Raw genomic sequence first — 13,132 nt, 5'->3', positions numbered from 1 at the left:
AATACCACAGTGATTCAGTTTGTACACATGGCTGTACAAAAACCTCCTGACTCTCACTAATGAGGGGAGTGGAACTGAAACATCCTGTTGAGACCAACTTTCACTGTCAACGTCTCTTCACTTCATCAGTCTCATTATATTCCAAAACACTAAACACACTCTTGTCTCTCACAAGAGATTTATTTAATGTCTGTTCTTGTTTTGTTCCAAGTTTACTGATTTTAATTGTTTGATTTTGATCAGAATTCTTTTTTCTTTTTTTTTGGAATATTTTATTTTCAGTTTTATGTAATCACACAGAGAACATATCAACATAACACAAAACAAGGCACAAAAACATCAAGTCCCCACCCCACAAAAAAAAGCCCCAAAACCCTCAGCAAAAAACAAGTCCCCACCCCACAAAAAAAAGCCCCAAAACCCTCGCAAAAAAAAAAAAAAAAGAAAAAGAAAGAAAAGGTCAGTGCATAAAGTCAACCCAAAAGATCACATCAAGGACTTGGCACAAGAGACGCAGCCAAGTAATCCAAATAAGGCTGCCAAACTTTCAAAAAGGTGTCATATTGTTTTCTTATACTGTATGTAATTTTCTCCAGGGGAATGCAATTGTTAATCTCCAAAGACCACCTATTGATAGGAAGAGGGGAATCAGATTTCCATGACACTGCAATGCACTTCCTGGCCACACAATTTCCATAAATTTAAGTTGTGCATTATTTAGAGAACCATGAATACTTGTATAGTTCCCCAGTAAACAAAGCTCCGGGTCCGGTGGAACATTAACTCCTGTAATCCTGGTCAAAGTGGAGCAGATGTTATGCCAGAAAGGCCTCACTTTTGTACTCAGCCAGGTACAATGCAAAAAGGAACCAACTTCAATATCACATCCGAAGCACATTTCTGACAAGTTAGATTTGAAAGAATGTAATTTTTCTGGGGTAAGGTATAATTGATGTAGAATATTATAGTTAATCAATCTATAACAGGCGTTAATAGTAGCCGACAAGCTGCTTTGACATAAATCTGCCCAGAGCTGTTCATCAATTGTAACAATGAGATCTGATTCCCATTTCATTCTAGATTTGTGCAGACCGGGTTTTGGGCCCTCATTTAGCAATACGGTACATTTTGGAAATTAATTTACACGCATTCCCCTCACAAAGCAATCTCTCAACATCATTAATGACAGGCAAGATCATTTCGGAACCCAAGTTAGCTCTCAGAAAAGACCTTTATTAGAGATAGCAAAAAAAGGTTTGATTGGACAAGTCATATTTTCTCTCCAGATGCTCGAATGACATGAGAAGTCCTTTGTCAAAGCAGTCCTCCAAACGATGGATTCCTTTTTGATACCATACATCCAAAATCTTATTGTTTAGAGTCATGGGTATAAGTTCATTTTGTCTTAAAGGTGTTTTAGGTGACAGTCCCACTTTCAATCCAAGACTTTTGTGAACCTCATACTAAATTTTAATCAAATGCTTCAGGGTTATCTGTCCTGTTGGCTACCGTTCTACAGTTATGCTTGTAAATGAAGTCACTGTGTACCTTTTCTTTCAGGAGATGCAGCCCAATTTGTGTCCAAGAGGGTGGGCCACTGCCCTCAAAAAAGGATGAGATAAATCTCATTTGAGCTGCTAAGTAGTAGCTTTAAAACTGGGTAGTCGAAGTCCCCCTAATCCATAGTCCCATGTTAACTTCCCCATTGGGTGCCTTACAGTTCCATATGAATTGTCGGACATATATATTAAGAGTTTTAAAAAAGGATTGTGGTAATAGAATGGGTGGGGATCATTAACAGATATTGCAGTCTTGGTTGTACATTACTTCAGCTAAAAGCTCAATTGCCAAGACGAAAAGTCCTGGAGACAAAGGGCATCCCTGTCGGCTTGATCTACCTGAGGGAAACATAGATGAAATTTGTCCATTGGTGCTGATTTTCGCCCGTGCTTTGTGATAGAGAGTTTTTACCCAATTAATAGATAGTGGGCCAAATCCAAACTTGGCCAATACTTTAAATAAATACGGCCACTCTAACCTATCAAAGGCTTTCTCCGCGTCTAAAGCCACTGTTATACTGGGCTCTGTTTCAAATTTTGTTAAATGAATAATATTAAAGAGCCTACATAAATTGTTAGCTGAGAAGCGTTTTAAAATAAAGCCAGTCTGGTCTGGATTTATTAGTTGTGGCAAGTATTAGCCAAGTCTGTTAGCCAGGGCCTTAGAAATCAATTTGTAGTCTGTATTTAGCAATGAAATTGGCCGATATGAAGAGCACTTTAATGGATCTCTATTCTTTTTATGAATCACAGTAATTATGGCAGTGGAGAATGATTCAGGGAGAGTTTGAGTCTTAGAGGCTAATGACGTCCATGAGAAGCGGGAGAAGTAAATCCTTAAATTCCCTGTAAACTTCAGGAGGAAACCCATCCTCTCCTGGCGACTTATTTGCCTGTAATGAGCCCAGAGCCTTTTCAATTTCTCTTTGTGTGAAAGGCAGATCAAGACTATCTTGGTCTTCTTGGCCAAGTTTGGGCAATTTAACCATGGTCAAAAAATCATTTATCTTACTCAGGTTTTCTGATGGTTCTGATGTATAAATATGTGTAAAACTGTTTGAATGTGTCATTAATTTCTGTTGTATTATATGATACAGAGCCTGTTTCAGTTTGAATTGAATTAATTGTCCTAGAGCTGTCTTCTTTTCTTAGTTGCCAAGATAATATTTTGTGTGTTTTCTCTCCCAATTCATAATACATTTGTTTGGTTCTCAGAATATTTTTTTCAATTTTGTAAGTATGTAATGTATTATATTTGAGCTTTTTATTTACTAACAGCTGATGTACTTCTTTAGACTTTGATTGTTGAAACTCCTTTTCCAAATTCAAAATGTCTTTTACCAATTCTTCTATTTCTGCCATATATTTCTTTTTGATACCTTTGGTATAAGAGATTATTTGTCCCCTTAAAAAAAGCTTTAAGCGTGTCCCATAGTATAAAACTATTGGGAGAGCAGGCACAGTTTGTCTCACAGAATAGCCCAATCTGATTTCTTATGAATTCGCAGAAGTCCAGTTTTTGAAGGAGGGTAGGGTTCAAACGCCACCGATATGAATTAGTAGCCTTTTCTGGCATATAAATAGACAAGGTCAAAGGTGAATGATCCGACAGTGTTCTAGATAAATATTCAGATTCTACTGCTCTGTGATTCAACTGTGTTGACAACAGAAAAAAATCAATCCGAGTAAAAGAGTTGTGGCAACCAGAAAAGAAGGAGTAATCTTGCGTTTGAGGGTGCATTTGTCTCCACACATCTGTTAAGTTGACTTCTTTCATAAGATCTATGGTACTTTTGGCTGCTTTTGTTTTGGATACTGATAGCGTCGATTTATCCAGGAGAGGATCCAGGCAAAAATTAAAGTCACCTCCTATAAGAATATTTTGGCGTCCTTTTGACACCTTCAAAAATGTGTCTTGAATAAATGACTCATCATCATAATGGGGTGCATATAAATTTAAGATAGTCCAGGGCTCTGATCAGAATTCATAAAATCTGCAGTGAGTCTCTCACTGAGGTTTTTGTCACAGTGTGAATCACTGTGATACAGCTTCATCAGCAGAGTCATCCCATGTCTCACAGTAATAGACAGAAGAGTCTCCTGTCTCTGTCCGCTTCATGATGAACTGGTAATCTATGTTTGATGAGGATTTAGAGTTGAATCTGTCTGAGGAGAATCCTGATCCAAAGTTGTCTGGTGCACCGTCAGAATGGTAATATCTCAGAACAAACTGAGGAGCTTCACCAGGAACCTGTTTATACCAGTTGACAGAATTGCTATCATATCTCTGAATGTTGCAGTTGAGAACAACTTGTTGTCCTGTAGAAACTGTGTGGACAGCAGGCGTCTGGGTCAGCACTATCACTGCATCAACATCTGTCAACATACAGAGAAAAATACATGAGTCAAAGGTTTGTGTGTGAAAATATGGGCTATAAAAGGACTGAGAAGAATATCTTACATGTTAGAGCAGTGATGAGAGTGCAGAGGGTCCCCAGCATGTTGTCAGTGTGTGGTGTAAACGTCCCTTACTGTCCAGCTGAGAGGTGAGCAGGGTTGGAGTGTGAGGAGAAGAGAGACTGAAGCTTATAAAGACACTGAGGAGAGGAGAAGTGGAGGAGGAGGAGTTTCAACACTCAACTCTGTTTTCATTCATTCATCAACTACAGCATGTGTGTGTTTTTGTTTTCCTTATTTTCTTTTTGATTCAATGCCTTGATGTCATTTACTTTCTATTATGTGCATTCCAACAATGACTTACATGAATTACCACTAAACTGACTCACTGACTGAGAGTAAACATGACTGTTTATCTTTTATCTCAGTTTCATCACTTTCCTGAAATGTCCTCTCACCAAGTGAACATGCTCCATATTAATAACGTCTCCTGTGATTCATTTATTGGAAACAATCTGTGAATATAGATGATATGTGAGCAGCTCAAAGCAGCATTTTCATTTGGTGTTTTACCTGAAAATAAACCAACTATGATATTTTTCAGATGACTCTGAGTCTTTCTCATGAAACAGGAATCATGTCATTACATTACTGTCACAGTTTCTGCAGCTGGAAGTGTAACAATCGTCACTACGTGGGCACCAGAGTATTGATTGAAAAAAATAATTGTCATCGTTTGTGTATCTAAAACAGTGTCAGTGAACATAAAGATAATATGTGGCAAAATACAATTGGATTTAAAACCTGAAAATGAAAATATCACATAGTAAGGATGTAGGTGGAGTGCGTTTACTGATGTATTACATATTCTTTTATTTATTTTTAGGTACAAATAAATAAATACTTTCATCAGTTAATGTTGTAAAATTTGAAAAAAATGAAGTTGTGCATAGTTACACAGAGTTTTAGGGAGTTTGGCTGCAGCACATCATCACTTTATAAGTCAACAAGTGGGAGTTTCTGAAAAAGCAGAAGTATGTGTGAGGAGGTTTTTGTCACAGTGTAAATCACTGTGATACCTCCTCTTTAGCAGAGCTGTCCCATGTGTGACAGTAATAGACTGCTGAGTCTCCCTCCTCCACATTGTTGATGATCAAACGATAATCTGATGTTGACTGATGATTAGATGTGAACTTTGGAGAGGAGAAACCAGAGCCATAATAAACAGAGCTCCAGCTGTGAAAAAACCTCAGCACATACTGAGGAACTCCTCCTGGAATCTGTTTATACCAGACTGCTTTATCAGCAACAGTCCCCACGTTACAGTCCATGGTGGCTGTCTCTCCTTTCCTCAGCGTCACAACAGGAGGCTTCTGTCCATGGTGGCTGTCTCTCCTTTCCTCAGCGTCACAACAGGAGGCTTCTGTGTCACCACTGTCACACCACTCACACCTGGAAACAACAAGATGACATGGAGTCAAGAGAAACACACAGACTGATGAATCCAACATGAGGTCAAAGCTGCAGTAAGTCAGCCTCCTTACATGTTAGAGCAGTGATGAGAGTGCAGAGGGTCCCCAGCATGTTGTCAGTGTGTGGTGTAAACGTCCTTGTAACTTGGAAAGTCAGCTTACTGCTGACAGATCAGAGGCTTTGGAGGATGAGGAGAGGAGGTGCTGGAGGAGCAATTTAATACCACACTGAAACTGAGAGTGACTGACAGGAGGAGGAGCTTTGCTTCACTCTGCATGCTTTCTCACATTTCTTACTCTCATCTTCTTTAATTTATCCATTATACCCAGTGTAGACGATGATTTACTAAATTCAGTGTCATGATGTCACAAAATACTTCAGTATAGATGAATGTCACTAGTTTTTGGTTCCTAATGGATGGAATTCATGCATGAAAGCTTTATCATATTTGTATCATTGAGCAGGTTTTTCATACGTCAACAACAGACATCTGCTAGAGGATATAAACTTTGGCTCTGCTCACATGTACATATTGTAATTTACAGACATTAGACGTAAACTGTATTTGATTTACAACCTGTTAATGATTAAACTATCAGTGTGTTTGCAGTCAGAGACAGTTCCCTCTGATTTTACAGAGAGCTGACACTTGACCTCTTCATTTACATGGAGCTATAAATAAGGAGAGGAGGCCTGCAGGTGCATCCTGGGAAGGAAGAGAGGGAGGAGTAGAGAGGTGATGCTTCACTGATGGAGGATGAAAACTCAGTTTCATTTGCTCATGTCATCTGATTTTTCTAACGTCTTAACCACTGTGAGCAACTAAAACAAGGCAAAGTCATATTCATCTTTCTGCTGTGCTTTTATTGCAAATTAACACCTAATAACAATGTTGCTTTATGATTTTGAATATAAATATTAAAGAAACAAGTCTGTCTGTTGTCTTTGTGTCCAGGATTATTATCAGTGAGATGAACAACAGGAGAAAAATACAATCTAGTCAAGGTGACAACATTTGCAGAACATGATCCTTTTAAATGATGTTTTCACAAGTACAAATAAATACAAACACTTTTTCAACTCTTTTTTTTTTCTTATTTTATTGAATGATTGTTGAAAAACGCAGCATTTGCAAAGCTGATACAACACCTCCACCTAACTGTCACAACATTTATTACAAGCATGCAGACACATCTTTTCTAACATGTAAACCTTGTAATGAGCAAACAGCACAAAGAGTAAAGAAGCAGATGTTAAATGCTCATTCTGCTCCTCTACTGTTCTTCAGTGGGACAGTGGGACTTGTTGATGTTTTTCTCTGCAGTCTGGGAGCCCAAAGACACTTTACATGTGTAAACCTTATCCATGTTCCAGTCTGACGTCTGGACGGCCAGATAGCTGCTGATTTGGAAGGTCTGGTCTGGTTGCTGAACAGCGGTGCTGGTAGAGATCCCACTGCTCACTGGACTCCCACCAAGCAACCAGCTCACATCTGCAAAAGGCACAGACTGACTGGACAGACAGACCAGAGAGGCTTTGTTGGACTGGAGCTCAGCACTGGACGGAGGGAAGACTGTCAGGACAGGAGGAGGGAGGCTGGAGCCTGAAGATACACAAAGGACATTCATCAGATAACTAGGAGTCAAATCATTAACACAAAGCATGACAGTAGGAGATTCATTTATTGCTTGTGTTGACGATATAACCAACACGCTGAAGAAGTTAAGCATTTTGAATCTGCAAACACATTTAGAAATCATCACCTAAAATATGAGCAGTGTTCCTTTTTAAAACATCAACAATCCATCAATCACAAATTTAGAAATATTTTTCATGAGTTAATTTTAATTGTTAAGGTGGAAACTGTCATTAATTCACCCTCTGTACTTTACATAATGTTATTAAAATTCTAATATAATAATTTAAATCACTGTGACAGTTTCAGGTATATCAGAAGTCACTTTGCTTTGTGGTGTCTATCTAACCACCTAATAAAAATAATACTTCAAACAGCCACAATCATATTCACATGAAGTTTAAAATATATCTGAACGTTAGAGGATAAGTAAATAAATATCACAAGAACAATATTTTACTATTAATGTCACAATATAAAATACTCTTTACAGAATAATTAATGCAGAGTTTTGAAATGTTAAAACTTGTCATAAGTTATGAAAATAAATAATCTTGTAAATGTTGCCCAAATGTTTAAAACTCCTTTGCCATCAAAAAACCTTCTGAATATTTGTAGAAAATACTTAAAACTTGTGATCGTTTGCCTTCAGACACACAGCCTGATATCAAACAGATGTAGAACCACTTATCTATTATTCACCAAACAATGTGTTGAATATTTCTTTCTTTTTTTTATTCATCAGATTATAAATTGACCATTTTCTCTTAATTTGAATGAGAAACATAAAATCTGTGCTGTTTTATGATGAGTTAAAAAGTACTTACTTGTCACAATCAGCTTGGTGCCTTGTCCGAATACCACAGTGATTCAGTTTGTACACATGGCTGTACAAAAACCTCCTGACTCTCACTAATGAGGGGAGTGGAACTGAAACATCCTGTTGAGACCAACTTTCACTGTCAACGTCTCTTCACTTCATCAGTCTCATTATATTCCAAAACACTAAACACACTCTTGTCTCTCACAAGAGATTTATTTAATGTCTGTTCTTGTTTTGTTCCAAGTTTACTGATTTTAATTGTTTGATTTTGGTCAGAATTCATAAAATCTGCAGTGAGTCTCTCACTGAGGTTTTTGTCACAGTGTGAATCACTGTGATACAGCTTCATCAGCAGAGTCATCCCATGTCTCACAGTAATAGACAGCAGAGTCTCCTGTCTCTGTCCGCTTTATGATGAACTGGTAATCTATGTTTGATGAGGATTTAGAGTTGAATCTGTCTGAGGAGAATCCTGATCCAAAGTTGAGTGCACTGTCAGAATGGCGAAATCTCAGAACATACTGAGGAGCTTCACCAGGAACCTGTTTATACCAGCTGACATAATTGCTATCATATCTCTGAATGTTGCAGTTGAGAACAACTTGTTGTCCTGTAGAAACTGTGTGGACAGCAGGCGTCTGGGTCAGCACTATCACTGCATCAACATCTGTCAACATACAGAGAAAAATACATGAGTCAAAGGTTTGTGTGTGAAAATATGGGCTATAAAAGGACTGAGAAGAATATCTTACATGTTAGAGCAGTGATGAGAGTGCAGAGGGTCCCCAGCATGTTGTCAGTGTGTGGTGTAAACGTCCCTTACTGTCCAGCTGAGAGGTGAGCAGGGTTGGAGTGTGAGGAGAAGAGAGACTGAAGCTTATAAAGACACTGAGGAGAGGAGAAGTGGAGGAGGAGGAGTTTCAACACTCAACTCTGTTTTCATTCATTAATAAATGACAGGATTTATGTGTTTTCACGTCTTATTGACAATTCAGTTTGTTCCACTTTGTTTTGTTGTTGTTCCTGTTGTCTTTGGAGACCTGCTGATGTCCTTTGAATCAGTGTTAATACTCTCACAGGAGCTAGATATTAAAGTGCTTTTCATTTTGACTTGTACATACTAAATATATCTTCAATGTTTTCCAGGTTTGTGTTTTCTTACAGTTGTATATTACAGTATGTGCAGTGAACAGTGTTCAGTAATAAGCAGGACGGAGAGGAAACATAACCGTTTATCTCTGATCTCAGTTTCATCACTTTTCTGAAATGTCCTCTCACCAAGTGAACATGCTCCATATTAATAATGTCTCCTGTGATTCATTATTGGAAACAATCTGTGAATATAGATGATATGGAAATCGTCAGTGTAAAGTTTTCATTTGGTTTTGTTTTTGCTGAATGTAACTCAGCTTTGTTTTTTCAGAACTGTGTAACAGATGACTTTAAGGTCTGTCTCATGAAACAGGATTGACAATTGCTGCAGTTTGAAGTGTAACAATCATCACTACCTGGTTACCAGAGGATTGATCTAAAAATATTTACTTCATTTTGTGTATTCTAACCAGTGTCTGCATCTTTCTATAACTTAAAGATTATATATGGGAATATACTGTCACATTTAAAGCCTGACTTACCAGTATATCAAGATGTCAGATATTATGGATGAGGATGGTGTGCATTTACTGGTGCACTGCTTATTTATTAATTTTGTCATTTTTTCACAAATACATTTTGTCAGTGTGGGAATTAGTCTAATATTATCATTGAAATGTTGGAGAAAAAAAAATTATAATGTGTTGTTACACAGAGTGTTGTTTGATGTCTCTATTATCAGATGTGTCAGAGACTCAAAAAGCAGAAGTATGTAGTGAGGAGGTTTTTGTCACAGTGTAAATCACTGTGATACCCACTCTTTAGCAGAGCTGTCCCATGTAGCACAGTAATAGACTGCTGAGTCTCCCTCCTCCACATTGTTGATGATCAAACGATAATCTGTTGTTGACTGATGATNACAGTAATAGACTGCTGAGTCTCCCTCCTCCACATTGTTGATGATCAAACGATAATCTGTTGTTGACTGATGATTAGATGTGAACTTTGGAGAGGAGAAACCAGAGCCATATCTAACAGAACTCCAGCCATGTTAAAACCTCAGCACATACTGAGGAACTCCTCCTGGAATCTGTTTATACCAGACTGCTGCATTAGTAACAGTCCCCAGGTTACAGTCCATGGTGGCTGTCTCTCCGTTCCTCAGCGTCACAACAGGAGGCTTCTGTGTCACCACCGTCACACCACTCACACCTGGAAACAACAAGATGACATGGAGTCAAGAGAAACACACAGACTGATGAATCCAACATGAGGTCAAAGCTGCAGTAACTCAGCCTCCTTACATGTTAGAGCGGTGATGAGAGTGCAGAGGGTCCCCAGCATGTTGTCAGTGTGTGCTGAGAATGGCCTTGTAACTTGGAAAGTCAGCTTACTGCTGACAGATCAGAGGCTTTGGAGGATGAGGAGAGGAGGTGCTGGAGGAGCAATTTAATACCACACTGAAACTGAGAGTGACTGACAGGAGGAGGAGCTTTGCTTGAAATTTAAATTATCATATTAGAATATTCTACCCCTTTGTGAGATACAGAAGCTGAACTTATGACAGTTTCCAACTCAAAAATTGGAGAAGGAGAAGTGGAGGAGGAGGAGTTTCAACACTCAACCCTGTTTTCATTCATTAATGCTCTGAGATTATTGAGTCATTTAAAAACTAACAGCAGCATTTTAAAATCTATCCATTAAGTCACTTGAAGCCATTGTAGAGATTTAAGAAGGAGGTAATGTGCTCTGTTCTCTTGGTCGGTGTTGGAATTCTAGCAGCAGAGTTTTCAATGAGCTGAAGTTGTCTGACTGTCTTTTGGGGAAGATCAGAAAGGACACTGTTACATTGGTCCACCCTGCTGGATATTATGGCATGAATGAGTTTCTCCAAATCTTGCTCTTTTTTAAAGATGATAAAATGCTGATTCAGCTCTTGCCTTGATGACGCTGCTGAAGCTCAGATCTGAGTCTAAATAAACACCAAGTTTCCTGACTGGGGTTTTTGTCTTTATAGCTCTGGAATCAGAAACTGCAGTAACATTCATTCGTTCCTCCTTGTTGCCAAAAACAATGATTTCTTTTCTGTCTTTATTTATTTGAAGGAAATTTGATTGCATCCAGCTGTTGACTTGTTCTAAGCATTGATAGAGTGAGTCTAAGGACTGGCGTAATTTTTAGTGGGGACGGTGGGGTCGTGTCCACACCAATACCCAGCAAGTGCTGAAATGTCCCCACCAATCATTTGGTACACAAAAGGTTAACCACTAGTCACGCCTCATATACCGCTAAAATGCTTGTGACAGGATTCCCCATCCGATCCAAGCAAGTTTATTCATTGCCCTGCCCTTGAATGAAAAACTACGTTTTCATTGGCTGAGATGTCCTCCACTTTCCTGGAAGCTGGAGCTCTGTGCAGCACGCACTTTTCCTCAGAGGCAGGCAGAGTTGAGCTGCTACAGTAGTTAGCGTAAGTTATCAATCTTCGCTCATTACATCAATATACTAAAGTTATTCATCAAAACAACTACTTATCCTATCTCTATATATTAATATAATCCTATCATCACCTCAGATATACTCAGAACGTTTTAATTATGCTCTTCATTAATTAGCCGCCAGTTTAAATTAGTACTAGCTAGTTTATTCTGCTCGATGTAGCCTTCCAGCCATCAGTAGCCCACTTGATCCAATCTTTTCGAGTCGGACTCGGGCTACAAAGTTTCCTCCGTTTTGTTGTTATGGAAATAGCCAACCAGCGTAGTAGGCTAACTAGTATAGCCTGTGTGTATGTTTAATCCAGATGGCAGCCCAAATAGCAGCCAGAAGAAGAAAGGTGGACATAAGGAACTATTTAAGAGGGGTGGGTCGACTTTAATGAAAATGTTTTCTCAATTGCCAGAGTCAACAATGATAATAATAGCCTACTTAAATAAGCTATTGCCTGGCTACACGTTTTTCCTCACTGTTGATATGCCATGTATCAACATGCAGGTGACAGAAGCAGTGGTGCCAGGCACCAGCACAGGCAGAGGAGAGGAAGGTGGAGAGGCAGGGACAGGGACACAGGTGAGCTAGAATAATAATGACTTGGTGATAGTTCTTAGTAGTTAGATTTAGTCTTGTGACAAATGTTGATCTGATGATGTACTGGTTGGTTCATCACCGTCTGTTTGAAATGGAAATTTTGAATAGGCACGTTTCACTGGTCACATGGCATGCATCAGTGTGGTATTTTATCAGTCAACAGTCTCAGAAGCAGTCCTGCCAGGTATTGGCACAAACAGAGCAGGAGAGGAAGAGTCACAGGTGAGGCCCAGGCTTATAAGTTACAAGTAGATATTACTATACTAGTATATAAACAAGTGGTGACTAGCATCATCAGTGTGTAGATCTACATCTATGTAATTCTAAATACATCTATGTATTTCCACGTGTAGTTACAGTAGTTTATAGAGTGGCTGACATTGTTCACTGACGTCAATCTCACTGCTACTCTCCGTTGCTGTCTTCTCCATCTGGAGCAGTTTCCTTTGATAAACACAACAGTAAAGGCTACAATTAGCCTTCCTTTGATAAACACAACAGTAAAGGCTACAATTAGCCACTCTATCAAATAACTACATGTGGAAATACATAGATGTATTTAGATAGAATTACATAGATGTACACACTGATGATGCTAGTCACCACTTGTTTATATACTAGTATAGTAATATCTACTTGTAACTTATAAGCCTGGGCCTCACCTGTGACTCTTCCTCTCTTGCTCTGTTTGTGCCAAAACCTGGCAGGACTGCTTCTGAGACTGTTGACTGATAAAATACCACACTGATGCATGCCACGTGACCAGTGAAACGTGCCTATTCAAAGAACCGGTCATCAAGATAATCTGATCTGACTGTACATCTTAAAACTGTATTTATGCAATATTTGATTCTATAAACAAGTGCCACATTTTTTCAGCTCGCACGCTTTGCACGCTCACCTTCAATGTCCCCACCAAAGCTCAAATCAGACCTACAGGGACTATGGTCACTTGGTGAAAAAGCTAGATAAATCTGAATGTTGTCAAACTGAGGGACTCCTCCTGGAATCTGTTTATACCAGACGGCTCGATTAGTACCAGTCCCCAGGTTACAGTCCATGGTG

At 38.8% G+C, this 13,132-nt stretch overlaps 1 protein-coding gene and 1 gene segment (V, D, J or C); both read right to left on the bottom strand.

The window, feature by feature from the left end:
• Positions 1–4,180, bottom strand: part of LOC126406150 (Ig kappa chain V-VI region NQ2-6.1-like) — an 11,117-nt gene extending 6,937 nt beyond the window's left edge. The window contains 2 exon segments of the V gene segment in view: positions 3,811–3,935; positions 4,021–4,180. Of these exon segments, the coding sequence occupies positions 3,811–3,935; positions 4,021–4,060 (165 nt within the window).
• Positions 4,181–6,509: 2,329 nt separating this feature from the next.
• The window catches only part of LOC126405841 (immunoglobulin lambda-1 light chain-like), an 8,283-nt gene continuing 1,660 nt past the window's right edge, over positions 6,510–13,132 (bottom strand). Inside the window, exons 1-4 of one of the 3 annotated variants that reach the window (XM_050069815.1) lie at positions 8,641–8,791; positions 8,230–8,555; positions 7,893–7,926; positions 6,510–7,032 (exon numbers count right to left, since the gene is read on the bottom strand). In XM_050069815.1, coding sequence (XP_049925772.1) covers positions 6,704–7,032; positions 7,893–7,926; positions 8,230–8,555; positions 8,641–8,680 — 729 coding nt within the window. In that variant the 5' untranslated portion in view covers positions 8,681–8,791 and the 3' untranslated portion in view covers positions 6,510–6,703. Of the gene's footprint in view, positions 7,033–7,892; positions 7,928–8,229; positions 8,556–8,640; positions 8,792–9,795; positions 9,899–13,132 lie in introns of those variants that run through there. The other 2 variants (XM_050069817.1, XM_050069816.1) reach the window with 2 other exon arrangements.

Source organism: Epinephelus moara, chromosome 18 (assembly GCF_006386435.1).
Source record: "Epinephelus moara isolate mb chromosome 18, YSFRI_EMoa_1.0, whole genome shotgun sequence".
NCBI lineage: Eukaryota > Metazoa > Chordata > Actinopteri > Perciformes > Serranidae > Epinephelus > Epinephelus moara.
This window is presented reverse-complemented; position numbering and strand designations above follow the sequence as displayed.